Source organism: Oryctolagus cuniculus, chromosome 4 (assembly GCF_051225735.1).
Source record: "Oryctolagus cuniculus isolate XC-2025 breed Fujian yellow rabbit chromosome 4, ASM5122573v1, whole genome shotgun sequence".
Classification (NCBI taxonomy): Eukaryota; Metazoa; Chordata; class Mammalia; order Lagomorpha; family Leporidae; genus Oryctolagus; species Oryctolagus cuniculus.
In genome coordinates this window covers 94,486,535-94,507,684 of record NC_142870.1, presented here as the reverse complement: position 1 = coordinate 94,507,684, position 21,150 = coordinate 94,486,535, and the positions used below count along the sequence as shown (strand labels likewise).

At 40.8% G+C, this 21,150-nt stretch overlaps 1 protein-coding gene across 4 annotated transcripts in view; it reads right to left on the bottom strand.

The window, feature by feature from the left end:
* Positions 1 to 21,150, bottom strand: part of VPS8 (VPS8 subunit of CORVET complex) — a 274,119-nt gene that overhangs the window by 54,529 nt on the left and 198,440 nt on the right. For all 4 annotated transcript variants that reach the window (XM_008266588.5, XM_089332060.1, XM_089332059.1 and 1 more), the window contains 5 exons: positions 21,038 to 21,119; positions 14,994 to 15,076; positions 7,772 to 7,852; positions 6,044 to 6,213; positions 1,068 to 1,233 (listed from right to left, as the gene is read on the bottom strand). In XM_008266588.5, the coding sequence (XP_008264810.1) occupies positions 1,068 to 1,233; positions 6,044 to 6,213; positions 7,772 to 7,852; positions 14,994 to 15,076; positions 21,038 to 21,119 (582 nt within the window). The remainder of the gene's footprint in view (positions 1 to 1,067; positions 1,234 to 6,043; positions 6,214 to 7,771; positions 7,853 to 14,993; positions 15,077 to 21,037; positions 21,120 to 21,150) is intronic.

Genomic DNA, 21,150 nt, shown 5'->3' with positions numbered 1-21,150 from the left:
AAGGCAGTGGAGGATGGCCCAAGTGCTTGGGCCCTGTACCCCATGGGAAACCAGGAGAAGCACCTGGCTCCTGCCTCCGGATCAGCACGGTGCGCCGGCTGCAGTGCGCCGGCCGCGGCGGCCGTTGGAGGATGAACCAACGGCAAAGGAAGACCTTTCTCTCTGTCTCTCTCTCTCACTGTCCACTCTGCCTGTCAAACAAACAAACAAACAAACAAAAACCCTAAGGCTTTTTTTTTTAATCTAGTCTATTATACTCCAAAAGCAATAAAAACTACTCAAATGAACACTACTGCATTACATACTTTGAAGACAGTTACCTGGCTGAGAAAACCATGCACAAGCACATGTTTATGCACTTGTATCAGCCCTACATTAAAGTGCTAATTCTGTACTCTTTAGTGTACAGGTAGTTCCTCATTAGATAAACATTCTTTTTTTAAAAAAAGACATTTATTTATCTGAAAGCAGAGCCACAGAGTGAGACAAGGAGAGACAGAGACAGAGGGGGAGAGGGAGAGAGTCCCCCAACCATTGGCTCACTCCTTAAATGGTCCCAGCAACTGTGGCTGGGCCAGGCCAAAGCCAAGAGCCCTGAGCTTTCTCCAGGTCTCCCAAGTGGGTGCAGGAGCCTAAGAACCAGAGCTGTCTGCTGCTGCTCTCCCAGGCCCACCAGCAAGGAGCTGGACCGGTAATGAAGCAGTGGACTCAAACTGACACCCATATGGGATGCTGGTGGTGCAGGCTGTGGCTTAACCTGCTGTGCCATAGCACTGGCCCCAGCCAAATGTTCTTACAAGGAGACTTGTGTACAACTTCTCCGTTCAGCTGGATCTCAGGCTTCTCAAAGGCAGAAAACATCTCCTGTTGCCCTCAAAGCCATGTTGTTCAGTGCTAGGCAGAGAGGAGAGTCTTTTCAAACACTAAGACAGACTAAAAAGATGTCATGCACTCAGTACTCATCAGGTAAACTTGCTGGAGCCTACAGGACCTGAAGAAAATGAGACCACACCTAAAAGACTAGCAAGAAACAACCACCTGCATCTTGCCATTAACAAAAGTCTTACCTGTGATGGGGTTATCCTTCCCTTTTTAACTTCAGACGAATTTTCACTTAGTTTTCCTACTTTGTTACTTGAGCTGCATTTGTAACATGTCCATCTTGTTTGGCCTTCAACTTCTATGGTGCATTCTTTGTTTTGTAGACAGAATGAGTGATACAAATGGCCACAGCTGCAAAATGAAGGCAATCAATTTTCACTTTTCATTATAATAAAAACCATAAATGTTAAGTTATTATACAGAGTATTTACAAGCAATAAAGATTTCCAATAAGCTGCAGTGCACTGAGGGTTGTAGGAAACAAGAAAGGAAAGGTACTTCTTGTGGTCCTCTCCTTATAAAAATCCAGACTCAGGAGCCACCACTGTCCTGCATGGGTTAAGCTGCTGCCCGCAGTGCTGGCATCCCATATGGGCAAGTTCTGGCTGCTCCACTTTCCATCCAGCTCCCTGCTAATGTGCTTGGGAAAGCAGCAGAAGATGGCCCACGTACTTGGGTCCCTGCATCCGTGTGGGAGTCCAGGAAAAAGCTTCCAGCTTCAGCCTAGCCCAGCCCTGGCTGTTAATGGCCACTTGGGGAATGAACCAGTGGATGGAAGATCTCTCTCTCCCTCTTTGTGTCTCTCCATATCTCTCCCTCTCTCTCTGTAACTTTGCCTTTCAAATAAATAAATCTTTAAAAAAAATCTCGACTCACATGTTTGTATATTTAACTTGTGAGTAGGAACAAAATCACAGTTCCCTAGTTACAAACCACCTGGAGGATGAGTTGAACTTCTGTTCATTTCTCAAACTATGAAATTTTGACAGTATTTTTAGATAGCTTGAAAAAAAGGCAATCGGGAAAAGTCATAATTATGTAAGTAGCTTGATAATGACATGAGTGATCTGCCTCATAAATTCAAGGCAACAGTTATGATTGGCTTAAACACTTACAAAAATGTCACTGCTATACAGTAAATTCTTAAAAAGAATTAACAAATGAGGCTTCCAAAAATTGAGAGCTGAGATTACTCTCAGTCACCTTCATTTTCCAACCTGAAAGTTGGACTATCTCAGAAGTTAATTCTTCTTTCTTTCTAGTCCCATAGTCTTTATAATCTTGCTCTCCTCTTTCTGTCCCCCACATATGTAACCTGTTTTTCCCCATACTCTTTTCTATAACTGGCCTTGCTCCTTTAGAGATTACTTCTAGCTCCATAGCTCTAAATTATCTCCCATTGCTCCTAATCACCACATTAACCGCTTCAGCACAGACCTCTCCTGAACCCCCATCTCTCTACTTGAGGTATCTAACAGGTGTTTTAAACATAACATGTCCAGTCCTAGAGGTCTGGCTTCCACCCCACCCCATGTTCTCATTCAAAGTTCTACAACTCAGTAATGGCAATTATATCCTTCTGGTGTTTCAGACTAAAACTGACCATTCTTTCTTTCATACCCCACACCTAATCTATTATCAAATCCTAGCAGCTCCACCTTTATAATATATCCAGACTCCTGCCTCTCCCTTCTTTACTGTCCCCCACGCCACCTCTCACATGGCTCCTGCCACAGCCTAGCTAGCTGCTCTGCTTTCTCTGTGACCCCCTATATCCCTTCACTACATGGCCATAAGAGTGATCCTTAAGGGGCCAGCACCATGATGTAGCGGGTACAGACATATGGGTGCCAGTTTGAGTTCTGGTTGCCCCACTTCCAATCCAGCTCCCTGCTCATGTGCTTGGGAAAGCAGTAGAAGATGGCCCAAGTCCTTGGGCCCCTGCACCCATGTGGGAGATCTGGAAGAAGCTCCTGGCTTCGGCCTCACCCAATCTCGCCATTGTGGCCATTTGGGGAGTGAACCAGCAGATGGAAGGCTTCTCTCTCCAACTCTGACTTTCAAATAAACAAACAAATAAAACTTTAAAAAAAAAAGTGATCCTCAGATACAAGTCATATCATGCCATCCTTAACCTCAGAATCACCCAATGCCTTCTCATCTCTGAGTAAAAGATAAACTTTTTATAATGATCCAATCCAGCTCCTACATAATTTGGCCTGTGCTCCTCCTCTGAAGTCTTCTTTCTTTTTTGACAGGCAGAGTGGACAGTGAGAGAGACAGAGAGAAAGAAAGGTCTTCCTTTGCCGTTGGTTCACCCTCCAGTGGTTGCCGCGGCCGGCGCACTGCGCTGATCTGAAGGCAGGAGTCAGGTGCTTCCTCCTGGTCTCCCATGGGGTGCAGGGCCCAAGCACTTGGGCCATCCTCCACTGCACTCCCTGGCCACAGCAGAGAGCTGGCCTGGAAGAGGGGCAACCGGGACAGAATCTGGCACCCCGACCGGGACTAGAACCCGGTGTGCTGGCGCCGCTAGGCGGAGGATTAGCCCGTTGAGCCACGGCGCCGGCCTGAAGTCTTCTTTCAACACTTTCCTTCTCCTGCGTCTGCTAGGGTCACTAGCCAACTCACTCATTACTCCTTTAGGATGCCAGGGATGCTCCTGCCTCCTGGTCCTGATGCTCCGCCTGGGCCTAGCCCCTCAGACTGCACAGCCACTTCCTGTTAGTCTCTGTCCAAATGTCTCTTAAATAGTGAACCATGGGGGCTGGCGCTGTGGTGTAGCGAGTAAAGCTGCCACCTGCAGTGCCAGCATCTCATATGGGTACTGGTTCGAGTCCTGGCTGCTCCACTTCTGATCCAGCTCTCTGCTATGGCCTGGAAAAGCAGTAGAAGATGGCCCAAATCCTTCCAGGTTGGGAGACCTGGAAGAAGCTCCTGGCTCCTGGCTTCAGATCAGCGCAGCTCCAGCCGTTACAGCCAATTAGGGAATGAACTAGCGTATCGAAGACCTCTCTCTTTCCCTCTCTCTCTGCCTTTCCTTCTCTCTCTGTGTATAACTCTGACCTTCAAATAAATAAATAAATCTTAAAAAAGAAAAATAAACCTAAAAAAATAAGTGAATCTTTTTTTTTTTTTGACAGGCAGAGTTAAGACAGTGAGAGACAGAGACAGAGAAAGATCTTCCTTCCGTTGGTTCACCCCCCAAATGGCTGCCATGGCCGGCGCACTGCGCCGATCCGAAGCCAGGAGGCAGGTGCTTCCTCCTGGTCTCCCCTGCAGGTACAGGGCCCAAGCACTTGGGCCATCCTCCACTGCCTTCCCGGGCCACAGCAGAGAGCTGGACTGGAAGAGGAGCAACTGGGACAGAATCCAGTGCCCAAACCGGGACTAGAACCCGGGATGCCGGCACAGCAGGTGGAGGATTAGCCAAGTGAGCCGCAGTGCCGGCTCCCTGACTATTCTTTATATACTCGTGGCACCCAATGTTTTTCCTCTACATCGTGGTTTATTTTTACTCATGCAATTGTTAATTACATTTTTATCAACTTTTAAAACTGTCTGTCCACCACCTTAACAATGTCTTTCTTGGAAGCTCCTCTATCCAAAACCTTGTTTCTCCCTTACTGCGTTTTTTTCCACAGTGGTTAACACCATCTGCATTTCATATTGTTTGTTTACCACTAGAATGTAAATTTCCATGAGGGCAGATCCTTTTACAAGGTCTCCTATCTCCTTGAACAGTACCTGGCAAACAGTAGGTGCTCAATAAATATCTACTGAATAAATGCATTCTTTCTTTTGTAAAGATTTACTTTTATCTATTTGAAAGGCAGAGTTACAGACAGAGGTAGAGAGAGGTCTTCCATCTGCTGGTTCACTCCCCAAATGGCCGTAACAGCCAGAGCTGGGCCAGGCCAAAGGCAGGAGCCAGGAGCTTCTTCCAGGTCTTCCATGCAGGTACAGGGGTCCAAGCACTTGGGCCATCTCCTGCTTCTTTCCCAGGCACATCAGCAGGGAGCTGCATCAGAAGTGGAGCAGTTGGGACTCAAACTGGTGCCCATATGGGATGCTGGCACTGCATACCAGGACTTTAACCTGTTGAACCATAGTGCATTCTTTGTGTGTGTGAAAAGAACTATTTCCTCTTCCAACTACCCAATCTATCCATTTTCCTGCACAGTTGCCATTAATGAAGTACTCATGCTGGTTACCATTACAGCTACCTTACATAAATTATCTCATTTAACCTTTAAAAAATCTTAGGTAGGTACTGTTGTTATTTCAATTTGTAGATGGAAAAACAAAGATACAAAGAAGTTAAATAACTTGCCTAGAGACTTACAGATAGCACGTGGTGGTGTTAAGATCTTAATTCTTGAAATCTGGCTCAAGTCCACATGAGACTGTCTGCAGTACCTGGATATCCTGGATGGGCCATCTCTGCTCTGAGACTAACCCCTTTATTTCTGCACTATACCTCTCCTTTGCACTGTGGCTTAAATATCACTTATATGCTGATGACATATTTCCAGTCTCAACATGTCTCCAGATTCTGACTATACCATCTATCTACTTGACATTGTTCTTGCAATATTTAATAGCCATCCCAAACCTAACATCTGCAAGTAAAAACCTCTTGATTTCCTCATTTCCTTGCATCTGTTACTCCTGGTAATAGGGTCACCAGTTGCTCAGGCAAAAGAACTAATTCCCCCCCACCCCTCGCCCTCTTCCCATATCTGATACAGCAGCCAATCAGGCCTACCTTTAAAATATATTCTAAATACAAACTCTTCTCAGAACCTTCTCTCCTCTCTCTCTCTGCTCAAATGTCACTTACTCAGAGACGCCTTCCCTCATTGTGCTTTCTCAAAATAGCATCTCCTCCAGAACACTGCCTCCCTCCATCCTCTGGCCCAGTGTTTTATTTTTCTCCATAGCTCTTACTACTCTGTATTTGTTCATTGTCCGAGTGCCCAAACCTCTGCTCCTTTTCACCCCTGGGGAGAAAGTAAGGTCAGTGAAGGCAGGCACTTGCCAGTCTTGTTCACTGCTAGAACAACAGGCTGGGGCTATGTATCCATATGTGTATCCATATTCCTGCCTGGTAGTATCATACATGTACAAATACCATACTGCTACATTTCCTTCTTTCTCTTACCTAAAGACAATAATTTCATCAGCCATTTCTTGGCGTCGCTTGTACTGCTGCAAACATATGGAGCAGTAGTCCTGTTTGGGATTCAGTCCTCTGGTGACTGATGCTCTCAGGTTACACAATGACCAGTGGAGATCTTGGTTTAGAAGGCTAGTAGTTGTTTCTAGCAGAGTCTATGAGAGGACAAAACAGAAACAAACAAAGGAAGGTGAGAAATGAAAGGAACAGAGGAGATGAAAGGGGAATAGCACTTACTTAGTTTTCAAAGGGATAAAATTGATGAAACTTGCATCAGAACCCCCAAACTCTCAAGTAGTTAATCTTAATGTACAGAGTAGTGATGAGTATACACATTAAGATTCTGAAGCCTGCCACTAATTTCTACTGAGAAATGTATGCTCTGCCATTCTGTGGCTTAATTGACTGTTGATGGCTTTCAAACGACTAGATAAGTCCAAGTCTATTTATTACACTTATATAGTAACTTCTCTCTGAATGACTCAGAGTGTTGTAACAAAGAACATAGCTAAGTCTGGATTCCTGATTTTTTATTGAAACCACACTCATGGCAATGTTTCAAATAACCTTTCACTGGCAAAGCTAATAGCCATTACTCAGTGCTCGTCTCCCTAGGGCAGGGAGATCACATTTTCCTGATGGGCAATTATAAGCCATTTGAATCTACTCAAGGCTGTGACATCTGTCATTAAGTCACATAAAGACATTTTCATAGCTACCACATTAAGGCTCACATTCATATATATTATTTGGATATGCAGTTGTGTTCTTTTCCGTCAGTTCCAAAGGGAAAGACTGAGCTTGGTACTGCCCACCCTCCTTGCTATATTATGTAGCTTGGCCCTAACTGCATCTGTCACGCAGACCTTTTAGTTCTAATTGTCTGACTGTTTTTTTCCGACCCATGCCGTTTTTTTCTCTTCTTCGGTAGTTGAGAAGTTGGGCAACATTTTCTGTCTTACACTCTACTTTCCTTCTACTAACCTGGCATCTGTGCCTACAGCACTATCAAGCTTCACTGGGCTGTGCTTAGCAAAACAGCAATTCTTACAACACTCTTGAAAAAGCTTTGGGCTACTCCAATTTTTCTTTTTCTTCTCTCAGATTCTTAAAAACACAGACATTGTATCTAACATGCCTGAGTGGCATTTTTCCTAGGTGGCTTCGTGAGTTATGTCGAGGTTTACCAAGAAATAAATTTTTTACAGCAAGGTAGCTCACACAGAGAATGAAAGCTATAGACAATTCTGAGTTAAAGGAAGACTAATGATTACGTTGGGTCATTAGCAACAATCTGCTTCAGAATGCTTAAAACATTCATTTACTTTTATTTTGCACCTTTTATTTTCATGCTGACCCTCACTTTTCATGGGTTACAACTTTGTATACTATTTTTTTCCCAGAAAGTCTTTCTTACATTCAATTTGAAAAAAAGATATTTGTCTAACTACCAATCAATTACAAAAATAATATGAGTCTGATTTAGGTGCATTTCCACATTCTGGAATATATACGTGTGTGTGTGTGTGTGCGCGCGCACATTTATGCAAATTAAAGCCAATAGAAATTTAAAAATAGAAAAAAACTGCACATATACCTCAACCTACCTAACTTATAGTAAATATACAGTCACTTTTAAGGAAAAAAAATACAGATGCAAAAAAAATTTGCTTTTTTCTACCCTAGGACAGACATAGCAAGTAGCTTACTTACCTGTTCATAGTTAAAAGTATCTAACATCCCCAGAATAAGTCCCTGGATTTCTCCAAGTTTTCCTTTTCCATAAACTGGATCCTAATTAGAAAAAAATTGTAAAAATTTTAATTGTTATGATTCTTAGTATTTTATTTTATTATTACTTTTAATAATTTATTTGAGAGGCGCAGAAATACAGAGACAGACACAGAGTTCTCATTCACTGGTTCACCCCCTAAAGCTTGCAATGGTCAGGGCTGGGTCAGGCTGAGCCATGAATGCAGTCCAGGTATCACACGAAGGTGGCAGGAAACCAAGTAATTGAGCAGTCCCTGCTTCCTCCTAGAGTCTTCATTAGCAGGAAGCTGAAGGCAGGTACTGGAGCTGGAGCTGGGAACTGAATCGAGGCACTACAGTATGGGAGGTGGGCATCTTTTTTTTTTTAAAGATGCATTTATTTAATTGAAGGCAGAGTTTTGAAAGAGAGAGGAAGAAACAGAGAGAAAGGGAGAGCAGGAGAGAGAGAGAGTGAAAATGAGAGAGGGAAAGATACAGATATCTTCCATATGCTGTTTTACTCCCAGTGGCTGTGACTGGGTCAGGCCAACGTCTGGACACAGGAATTCCATCCAGGTCTTCCACATGGGATGACAGGGACCCTAGTCTTCTACTGCTTTCCCAGGTACATTATCAGAAAGCTGGATTGGAAGTGGAACAGCTGGATTTGGCCTGGTACCCATATGGGACACAGGCATCACGGGTGGTGGCTTAACACTCTGCACTACAATGCCGTCCCCAAGGAGGTAATCATCTAGACCAAGAGGCTAACTACATACACCATAACTCATGGTATTTTAAGTTTTCCCCCAATAAATTCACTACTGATACACAACAGATACCTTGATGCTGCTTTTCATGGGGCATGCCAACTAACTTGATTATGTACAATTTGGAAAACACTGACCTGTGTCCCTAAAAACACCAAAAATTGAAATCCAACCACCTAGACATGAATGCTGTGGGCATTTTGATGTACAGTCCTCCAATATTGTTTCCAGAGAAAGAGAGAAAGGAAAAGGTGGAGTGATGTACGTCTTAACGCACAAAATTTGGGTATTTCATATAGTATGTTTATCTTTTTTAACTTAATGGTATATTGTGAGATATTCCCATATCAATCAAGTATTTTTTAATACTTGCAGAATATGAATCTTGTGAAAATACCATGGTTTATTAATCATTCTCTGATGTTGGGCATTTAAAACTCTCCCCTTCTGTAAACTCCACCCACCATTATGAAATGCCTAGTGGCTTCAAATCTTGTTCTGAATCTCTGATCCTTTTTTTTTAAGAGCAGATTTCTAGAAAATAAATTATAGGGTCAAGGAGCTTTTTAATGGCATCAATATATATTGGCAAATTACTCTACCAAAAAGCTTACTGTGCAATTTTTACTTCCACCAGCACATTTGCATGTCCATTTTACCGCACCTTTGTTAAATGATAATTGTAATTTTAAAAATTGCTAATAAGTGAGCATATCACATCTACCACTTTACTCTAATGTGAGGCTATATGTGGCACAAATAACTCTCACGCCAAACAGGAGAACCCAATTATGCAATGATGATAAAGTCACTGTTATTTACTGAGTGGGTGGCAATGCTAAGCACAGTGAGCACTTTATACACTCAGCTCTCTGCATGCGTGGATTCCCGATCTGCAGGTTCCAGAACCCTGGATTCATCTGAAGATCCAAAAGATCTGAGGGAAAACTTACGTTTGTGCTGAACCTGTGTAGACTTTTCCCTTTGTCATTAATTCTCTGAACAACACAATGTAACAAATATTTTCATAGCATTCATATTTTATGAAGTATTATAAAGTAATCTAGAGATGATTTAAAGAAGGAGTGGGGAATCTTTTTTCTGCCAAGGGCCATTTGGAGATTTATAACATTATTCACAGGCCATACAAAATTATCAACTTAAAAAATAAGTCTGCTATAGATTTACTGGATTCTGATTACCATTTGTGGTTGTCTTGGCAGGGCCAGACCAAATGATTTTGTGGACATGCCAGATGTTCCCCACCCCTAAAAGTATACAGGAGCATGTGTGTAAGTTACATGCTTTTAACATGACATTCTACATAAGGGACCTAAGCATCTGTGGATTTTGGTGTCTGTAGGGGTGCTGGAATCATTTCCCAGGGGAGGTCATGGAATAACCATATAATCACATCACTAAATTCCTTCAACGTCTGTGAATGAAGACACTGAGGCTCCTCTAAGACACAAAACTATTAAGCAGACGAGCTAAGGTTTGAATAACGGCACTGAAGAACCGTGGTGTTTTTTTTTTTTTTTTTTCATTTTTTAAGGTTTATTTATTTATTTGAAAGGCAGAGTACAGAGAGAGGGGCCATCTCCCACTACTTTCCCAGGCACATTAGCAGGCAGCTGGATCAGAAGTGGAGCAGCTGGGACTCAGACCAGCACCCAGTTGGGAGGCTGGCATTGCAGGCTGCAGCTTAACCTGCTGTACTACAATGCTGGCCCCTAGAACCGTGTTTTTTTTTTTTTTTTTAATGAGCACACTTTGTCTCCCAAGTATAGTTATGTGAACTGATTTTTTCCTAGAAAAATACAGGTAACTATGTGATAAATTAATGACAGTTGGGTAACATAGGTAACATATCTGGCTACTTCTTAGGGAGGATTTAGGGTATTAAAACCTTAGTGTTAGAAGAATAACTATAGGTTCAGAAGAAAGAGAAAAGGGTAAATAAGCAGAAAGACCATGCAAACAGTCTCAGGATGGGCTTATTTTTCTTTTCTTTTCCGATGATGGTTCTGGCAGGCTGGGCCATGCAGTTTCTAACGACTAGGTTTTCAGCACTCTAGGTCAATCTAGAACACCTGGAACTTGCTACCATCTGCTCCTCTGGTCCTTTTAGCTGCTGAGTTAAGGCTGAAGAGAGTCTAGGTCCACAAGAACTCTGAATCTGTGGCTAATTAACACACCTACAAGTTTGGGCTGGAACAGGTGACTTGAGCTTCACAGAAAACATTCCTGTTTCATGGCTGGAGACGATATTACTAAGGTAAAGATACCTGTCAAACATGTATAGGCCACTTTCAACAGCTATGACTTTTTTTTTTTTTTTTAAATCTCAGACTAGTCCTTTAACTAGAGAAACAATGCAGGCTATACATACACGGATAATTTTTATCTTTATTTCTTTTCATAAAAACAGATCCATGTTAATGCTTCTCATCTTCACTTAATTATGCTTTCAGTTTAGTTCTTAATAAGCACATTTATTACTCTGTAAAGTGTCAACAGATAGTACAGTATCCTATTATAAGAAATCTATTATAAGATCTACTATAATATGTGCATCAATATGCTAATATAGCTCTGGCATCTGTTTATGACAAGGGTGGTTTGGAGAATAAGAAATCTTTAAAGGTTAAATTCTGGCAAAAATAAGACAGCCTTATAGGTCATTTCTATATTTACATCAGTACATTTCACTTTAATATACATAATTTAAAAGCAAAATCATGAAAACCACCTCCTACTGGGATAACAAATAAATTATAGAATGCAAAAGGAAGCTCAAGGCTTCTGGCACAGCAGGTACACAATCCACTGGCTCTTCACATTTATTTTCCAAAGATGTCAGCTAGATTCTGCAGCAATGAATAACTGCTGAGCTTTCTCTTTAACTTGTTTGTAAACTGAAAGAAGGTACTTGAGTACCCTACAAAAATTTGTTTTTTCAAATGTTTTCCTATTGCTTTGTAATATCTATTGTATCATGCCTGTGTTTTGTTTTAAAATCAAAATGTTTACTAATTGAACATTTCTTTAAAATATGAATGATGCCCTAAACAGCAGAGTGCATAAAGCATTTGTATGCTTTAATTCCCTCAGTAACAAAATCATAAATAGCTTCTCCAAAGCCAAGAATCACTTTTGCCAGAGTGAAGACAGAATGTCTATAACATAAATAGGTCCCCTTAAGAGCACTCTCTTACTTATCACCCAGTGTTCATTAAAGCAATCCACGTCCAGGCATCAGGCTAAATAAACATGCAGAGGTCAAGAAGATCTTTCAGAACGGCTTGTTATGTGAACATTGCCTTTTGGAAAAACCAGCATTTTTCAGTGGAACTGAGCAGTGGTGCTTTTTTTTTTTTTTAAATATTCATTTCTTTATTTGAAAGACAGAATTAAAGAGAGGCAGAAAGATCTTCTACCCACTGGTCATTCTCCAGAGGGCTGCAATGGTCAGGGCTAGGCCAGCCTGAAGCCAGGAGCTTCTTCTGGCATCCCATGTGGGTGTGGGGGCCCCAGCACTTGGCCATCTTCTGCTGCTTTCCCCAGGCCATTAGCAGGGAGCTGGATGGGAAGCAGAACAGCCAGGACTTGAAAGGGCACCCATGTGGGATGCTGGCGTTGCAGGTGGTGGTTTCACCTGCTGTGCCACACCAGCCTCCCAACTGTGCATCTTAACTGTTACTTCCCATCTTTTCCCAGGGGACTTAATAAAGGGATACGGATATGATAAAATACCTTGACTAGTGTCAGGTACGGAAGAAAAGACCTAAAACGTGAAGTTAGAAGACCTGGGTTAGTAGGCTGGCTGCTGCCATTTAATGACCAAGGCAAGCTATTCAGTCAGGTGGCATTTTCCTCATGAGAAGCATGAGGATACTACTACTTCCCCAGCTCCATGTGCACAGAACTCAAAAAAAAAAAAAAAAAAAAAGAGAGAGAATGAACACAAAGTTCTTTATAAATTGTTGAAAACCACTCTAGGACATTAGATGATTGACTCAATTAATATTCACTGAGCAAATACTATGTGCTAGGCATTGCAGTAGGTTTTGGAGATAAAACAGTGAATGAGACAGTCATGCTATCTACTTTTATGAAACTCACAGCCCAGAGGGTACGCCAATATGAAGGCAGGAGTAAAAGAGTTAATAGTCACATGATTGGGCCTTGTGTGAGGGTTGGGAGGCAGAGAACTTATTTACTATAATTTGATAACTGATTTAAAAACAAAAGCTTTATAAAGGTCTTATTGACATATAATTTGGTATGTTCTGACATATGTATACGCTTGTAAAACCAGTGCCACACTAAAGATAACAAATATATCCATCATCCACTGAAATGTCCTGTCCTGGAAAGATCACCCCTCGCCCCGACCCTGAACCTGCATCCTCAGTCACTACTCTTTCGATCTTTACAGACTGCTTTGTGTTTTCTAGAGTATCCGATAGATGGGACATTCTCTGGCTTCTTTCATTCAGTGCTGTAGGTTAGAGATCACCCATGCTGTATCGTGCTATGGATTTAATGTTTCTGTCCCCCCTCCTCAAATCTGTATGCTGAAGCCTTCATCGACACTAGCATGTCGCTTGCAGATGGGGCCTTTGGCAGGTACTGAGGTCAGGCGGGTGGAGCCCTCTTGGTGGGATCAGTAACCTTATAAGAAAACAAGAGGAGACAGCCTGCCCCCCCCACCCCCCTCCCACCCTCATACAGGAGAGTGAGAAGGCAGCCCTTTGTAAATCAGAAAGAGGGCCTCCACCAAGACCCAACCACATCGCACCCTATTTCAGAACGGCGAGAAATAAATGTCTGTTGCTTAAGCTATTCAGCAAAAGGCAATCTGTTACAGCAGACTGAGCTAAGGCCCAGTGCATATCAATAGTCCATTTCTAATGATTTTTAAGATATACCACATGTTGAAACACAAATTTAAAAATTCATATGCTTTTTATGAACTGAGAGACAGGTTTTTGTTAAAATTTATGTGTCACAATGTGTAGTTAAAATTCAATATAAAGAGAGAACTCACGGACCAGCACTGTGGCGTGGTAGGCTAAGCTTCTGCCTGTGGTGCTGGAATCCTGTTTACGCACCGGTTCATGTCCTGGCTACTCCTCTTTTGATCTAGCTTTCTGCTTATGGCCTGGGAAAGTACTGGAAGATGGCCCAAGTGCTTGGGCCCCTACACCCACGTGAGAGACCTGGAAGAAGCTCCTGGCTCCTGGCTTCAGATTGGCGCAGCTCTGGTCAAATGAACCAGCAGGCAGAAGACCTTTCTCTCTGTCCTTCCCTCCCTCTGTCTGTAATTCTGTCTTTCAATTAAATAAAGATGAAAAAGAAAGAGAGAGAACTCACTTTTGACTTTCGGATTTAATTTTTTTCTAATTTAATTGGTAAAGTATTCCTGACTTATGGAGATATTACTTTACATATGATTAAAAATATGATTCAAGTATTTTAAGATGGCTAGAAGTAGCCTAAGTCAAAGAATTACTGAGCATGCGATAGTCACTAAGCATCAAATGAGATAACAAGTTTAAAAATACATCCTTCAATGACAGCGTGCAGTGTGATGACAGAGACTACTAGATGTGGTTGTCTTTATCAGTAATGGCCCAGGAGCTTCAAACCAGATGAGAGAGCTTGGCAGGCCTTGAAAGGGAGCTTTTATAGACACTGCTGATCAGACGAAAATAATTTTAAACTTAAAAAAACCAACAGCATCATATTGCTACTTGATTGTGTGTGTGTGTGTGTGTGTGTCCACACTGCATAAAATGAGGGAAGAGAAAATGGATCCTTAGAACCTGCTGTTCCCCAAGCATGCTCACAGGTTTTTCTAAATATACATCTTACATTATTTCTAGTGTTTTCTTTTTGATGAAGTTAGAAGATTCAGGCCATTTTGTTAAAAAAAAACCTGTTGGAATGACATTTCCTAACAAGGCTGTTGACACAAAGCCAGTTAGAATTTAGAGCTAGGGATGAATCTTGAACACAGAAATGGTTTTAGGATGAGTTAGAAAACCAAGTAACAACTAATTAAGAAGTGCTTTCATTAGATAAATTTTTAGGTTCTACTTTTGATTTAAAAAGTATAATCCACTGGAAATGAGTGCTAATTCTTTCCCAGTTGGCACACCAATAGGAAGCCTGTGTATCTCAATCCCGAGATGACAGTGACTACCCAATTAAATCAGGCAAACTCATACCAAGGAGTGACAGAAAAGATTCAAAGAGGAGGATCCTGAGTTAATTATTTAGCTAATGCCAAAAATTAACTGCATTATGCTTGAGACTCATTTAAACACCAGCTCAATTTGCTATTTACACATAACTAAAGTATTAGTTCAAATCCGTCAACATATAGTTTCCCTCCTTGAACTCACCTGTAAGATTCTTTGCAGGATGGATGGAAGGGCAATAAAAGCTGCCATGCTGTTTAGGACTTGCATGGTCAAAGATTTCAGCGCTGTCAGAACAAAATGTTGATAATAAGGTTAGTTTAAAACAGTACGGAGATTTCTTAAAAAACCACAAATAGACTTGCCATATGATCCAGCAATCCCACTTTTGGGTATATACCCAAAAGACAGGAACACTTTGGATCAAAGAGATACCTGCACCACCATGCTTATAGCAACACTGTTCACAATAGCCAAAATACGGAATTGACCAAAGTGTTTCTCATGAGAGGAATGGATAAAGAAAATGTAGCATATATATACAATGGAATATTATTAAGCTATAAGAAAGAATGAGATTCTACCATTTGCAGCAAACTGGAGGACATTGTGTTGAGTGAAATAAGCTGAACACAGAAAGACAAATAGTGTGTGTTCTCTCTTACATGTGGGAGCTACAATTTACAAAAAAAAAAAAAGAAAGAAAAGAAAGAAAGAAAAAACAAAAATAAAAACAGATATGCCTCTGTGTATTATATGGCTGCTGCAAATACAGTTTTGCCAAACTTTTTTTTAACTTTTATTTAATAAATACAAATTTCCAAAGTACATCTTTTGGATTACAGTGGCTTCCCCTGCCCAATAACGTCCCTCTTTTTTTTTTTTTTTTTTTGGCATAGACCTTTGTATTTATTCTGCACATGAATATAAATATGTGTATATAAACACATCGCTGTCTTCTTCCCAACATTGCCATAAATGTTTTCAATGCCTATTTCACAAATCTCACAAAATGTGTTTCTCTAACTATTCCTCTGCTACCATTCCTCCCTATCCTAAAATATTCTACTATTCACTCTTAATTCAGTCAGTACCAGAAAACCCTGTGCATCATCTTCTCAGAATGTTTCCTCTTCCTTTTTTTTCCTTCTTTTTTTTAACTTTTATTTAATGAATATAAATTTCCAGAGTACAGAATACTGATTACAATGGCTTCCCCCCCATAACGTCCCTCCAACCCGCAACCCTCCCCTTATCCACTCCCTCTCCCCTTCCATTCACATCAAGATTCATTTTCGATTCTCTTTATATACAGAAGATCAGTTTAGCGTACATTAAGTAAAGATTTCAACAGTTTGCTCCCACACAGAAACATAAAGTGAAAAATACTGTTTGAGTACTAGTTATAGCATGAAATCTCAATGTACAGCACACTAAGGACAAAGATCCTACATGAGGAGTAAGTGCACAGTGACTCCTGTTGTTGACTTAACAAATTGACACTCTTGTTTATGGCCTCAGTAATCACCCTAGGCTCTTGTCATGAGCTGCCAAGGCTATGGAAGCCCCCTGAGTTCACCGACTCTGATCATTTTTAGACAAGGCCATGGTCAAAGTGGAAGTTCCCTCCTCCCTTCAAAGAAAGGTACCTCCTTCTTTGATGACCCATTCTTTGCACTGGGATCTCACTCACGGAGATCTTTCATTTAGGTTTTTTTTTTCCCCCAGAGTGTCTTGGCTTTCCATGCCTGAAATACTCTCATGGGCATTTCAGCCAGATCTGCATGCCTTAAGGGATGATTATGAGGCCAGAGTGCTGTTTAGGACATCTGCTATTCTATGGGTCTGCTGTGTATCTCACTTCCCATGTTGGATCATTCTCTCCCTTTTTGATTCTATCAGCTAGTATTTGCAGACACTATTCTGTTTATGTGATCCCTTTGGTTCTTAGTCCTATCATTACGATCAATTGTGAACAGAAATTGATCACTGGGACTAGTGAGATGGCATTGGTACACGCCATCTCGATGGGATTGAATTCGAATCCCCTGGTATGTTTCTAACTCTACTGTTTGGGGTAAGTCAGCTTGAGCATGTCCCGAATTGCACATCTCTTCCCTCTCTTATTCCCACTCATATTTAACAGCGATCACTTTTCAGTTAAGTTTCAGCACTTAAGAAGAATTGTGTATTGATTACAGTATTCAACCAAAAGTATTAAGTAGAACAAACAAAAAAAAATACTAAGAGGGATAACATATTAAGCTGCTCATCAACAGTCAGGGTGAGGGCTGATCAAGTCACTGTTTCTCATAGTGTTCATTTCACTTTAACAGGTTTCCTTTTTGACAACTAACTGAGCAGCAAAGGGGAAACTTGTTGAAGTGAAATGGACACTATGAGAAACAGTGACTTGATCAGCTCTTGTCCTGGCGGTTGATGTACAATGTAATACTTTATCCATTTTGGTATTTTTTTTTTTTGTTCTAGTACCATTGGTTGAACTCTATAATTAACACACAATTATTCTTAGGTGTTTAAATTTTAACTGAAAAGTGATCCCTGTTAGGAATTTGGAAAACATTATGTTGAGTGAAATAAGCCAATCCCAAAGGGACAAATACCACTTGTTCTCCTTGATAGGTGACAACTAACTGAGCACCAAAAAGGAAACCTGTTAAAGTGAAATGAACATAACCTCCCTCTTACCCGCAACCCTCCCATCTCCCACTCCCTCTCCCATCCCATTCACAACAAGATTCATTTTCAATTATCCTTATATACAGAAGATCAATTTAGTATTTACTAAGTAAAGACTTCAACAGTTTACACCCACACAGAAACACAAAGTTTGTTTGAGTACTAGTTATACTGTTAATTGACATAGTACAACACATTAAGGACAGAGATCCTACATGGGGAGTAGGTGCATAGTGACTCCTGTTGTTGATTTAACAATTGACACTTGTTTATGGCGTCAGTAATCACCCGAGGCTCTTGTCATGAGTTGCTAAGGCTATGGAAGCCTCTTTTGTTCGCCAACTCTGATCATATTTAGACAAGGCCATAGTCAAAGTGGAAATTCTCTCCTCCCTTCAGAGAAAGGTACCTCCTTCTTTGATGGCTCGTTCTTTCCGCTGGGATTCACTCCCAGAGATCTTTCATTTACAGTAGATTTTATTTATTTATTTATTTTTTTTCCAGAGTGTCTTGGCTTTCCATGCCTGAAATACTCTCATGGGCTTTTTAGTCAGACCTGAATGCCTTAAGGGTTGATTCTGAGGCCAGAGTGCTGTTTAGGACATCTGCCATTCTATGAGACTGCTGTGTATCCTGCTTCCTATGTTGGATCATTCTCTCCTTTTTAATTATATCAGTTAGTATTAGCAGACACTAGTCTTGTTTATGTGATCCCTTTGACTCTTAATCCTATCATTATGATCAATTATGAACTGAAGCTGATCACTTGGACTAGTGAGATGGCATTGGTACATGCCACCTCGATGGGTTTGAATTGGAATCCCCTGAGTTTTGTCTAACTTTATTTCATACCTTTGTCAAACTAATGGTTAAGAATATTATACTGTTAGTGTTTTTCCATATTCTTTTTATTTATTTTTAAGTTTTTTTTTTTTTTTTTTTATATAAGGTGAACAAGTTTCATGTATTTCCTGTGTAAAGATTTAGGAGCATAGTGATACTTCCCATTCTACCCTCCCTCTCACTCTTCTCCTTCCTTTTGTATTTTTTCTTCTATTTTTACAGTGACATACTTTCAGTTTATTTTATTTTATTTTATTTTTTTTAATCTTTTATTTAATGAATATAAATTTCCAAAGTACGACTCATGTGTTACAATGGCTTCCCCCCCCATACCGTCCCTGCCACCCACAACCCTCCCCTTTCCCACTCCCTCTCCCCTTCCATTCACATCAAGATTCATTTTCGATTATCTTAATATACAGAAGATCAGCTTAGTATACCTTAAGTAAGTATTTCAACAGTTTGCTCCCACACAAAAACATAAAGTGAAAAATAATAGATGATTTTTTTTAAATGATGATGAAATCAGATCAGACCTATTGTCATGTTTAATCCCAGTGAGAGTCAAGTTGGGAATTGATAATTTCTTTCTTTTTTTTTTTTTTTTTTTAAACAGAAGATCAGTTTAGTGTACATTAAGTAAAGATTTCAATCGTTTGCACCCCCATAGAAACACAAAGTGAAATATACTGTTTGAGTACTCGTTATAGCATTAAGCCTCAGTGTACAGCACGTTAAGGACAGAGATCCTACATGAGGAGTAAGTGCACAGTGACTCCTGTTGTTGACTTTACCAATTGACACTCCTGTCTATGGCATCAGTAATCTCCCTCTGCTCCAGTTATGAGTTTCCAAGGCTATGGAAGCCCCTTGAGTTCTCCGACTCTTATCTTGTTTAGACACGGTCATAGTCAAAGTGGAGGTTCTCTCCTCCCTTCAGAGAAAGGCACCTCCCTCTTTGAAGACCTGTTCTTTCCACTGGGATCTCACTCACAGAGATCTTTTTGCCAGAGTGTCTTGGCTTTCCATGCCTGAAATACTCTCATGGGCTTTTCAGCCAGATCCGAGTGCCTTTAGGGCTGATTCTGAGGCCAGAGTGCTGTTTAGGACATCCGCCATTCTATGAGTCTGCTGAGTATCTCACTTCCCATGTTGGATCACTCTCCCCTTTATTTATTCTATCGGTTGGTGTTAGCAGATACTAGACTTGTTTATGTGCTCCCTTTGACTCTTACTCCTTTCATTATGATCAATTGTGAACTGAAATTGATCACTTGGAGTAGTGAGATGGCATTATTTTATAATCATAAGCTTAACCCTCCACTAAGTAAAGAATTCAACAAATAGTAAGAAGAAAAACACTATTCCTCAACAGTAGAGACAAAAGCTGTAAACAATTATCAAACCTCAAAATGTCAATTTTGCTCATATGGATTACTTTTTTTTGTACTGTATTGGTTACCATAGATCAGGGAAAACGTATGATATATGTCTTTTTGGGACTGGCTTGTTTCACTAAGCATTTAGGTTTAATGATTTGTGATGACTTTGAAATTTACTGTATATAGGTGAAATAGCCATTTCTCTATTTCATTACTGTTTACAGCCATTGCTTACATTTCCACTAAACTAGAGTCTTTGTGTTTTTTACTTATTGAACACTTTATTTACTGGAGCATTAAGCCCTTGACTGCAATGTAAATTAAAGATATATTATCTCAACAGTGAAGGGGAGGGGCCAGCACTGTGGCATAGTGGGTAAAGTTACCACCTGCAATGCCAGCATTACATATGGGCACCGGTTCAAATCTGGGTTGCTCCACTTCTGATCCAGCTCTCTGCTGTGGCCTGGGAAAGCAGTAGAAGATGGCCCAAGTCCTTGGACCCCTGCACCCACGTGGGAGACCTGGAAGATGCTCCTGGCTCCTGGCTTCAGATCAGCACAGCTCCTGCCATTGCAGGCAGCTGGAGAGTGAACCAGTGGATGGAAGACCTCTCTCTCTCTTTCTGCCTCTCCTTCTCTCTGTGTATCTCTTTCAAATAAATAAATAAATCTTAAAAAAAAAAAAAAGGTGAAGGAGAATAAGAGAGGGTGGAAGAAGAGGGGGAGTGCAGGTGTGAGGGAGGATAGGGTGAGAAGAATCACTATGTTCCTAAATTTGTATTTATGAAATGCATGAATTTTAAACAAAATAACTTAAAAACAAACAAAACCATGAAGGAAAGAAGGGGAAAGTAAAGAGGGAGAGAGGGTAGGAGGGAGGAGAATGGAGGAAGGGAAGGAAAAAGGGAATATCATTATATTCTCAGAACTGTATCTATGAACTATTGAACCTGTTAAAAATGAAGAATACAAAAAATTTAAAAATAAATTTACTTTAAAATAGGACTTTTCACTTTTTCTTGTAAGTCAGGGAAAAGGAGTGGTTTTATATAGTTTCTGGAAAACTTAGGTAACCAAGGCTAGTTTGATACCTTACAATAACTGTTGCAAGCTGCAATGACTACTATTATTCAAGATTCAGCATTTTTAGTGGTATGGCAGAACGACTCACACCTGAATGACAACGCCATCACGTCACTGTGGTTTCATTATGAAAACAGTACAGACGTGACTGTGGAAAGTATCTTAGTGAAGGCTTCTGTAAATAAAAACGGCAGTGAAGACACAGGCGGTCCTGTTGCTTAGGTTCTGATGACCTTACCCTCAGCCTGCAGGTGAGGTGCAGCAGGACTGGACAGCTTCTGAGGGGCCATCATTGCCTCCAGTAATGGGAACCACAAAGCCTGTAATGTCAGAGGAAAGCAAACACTGTGT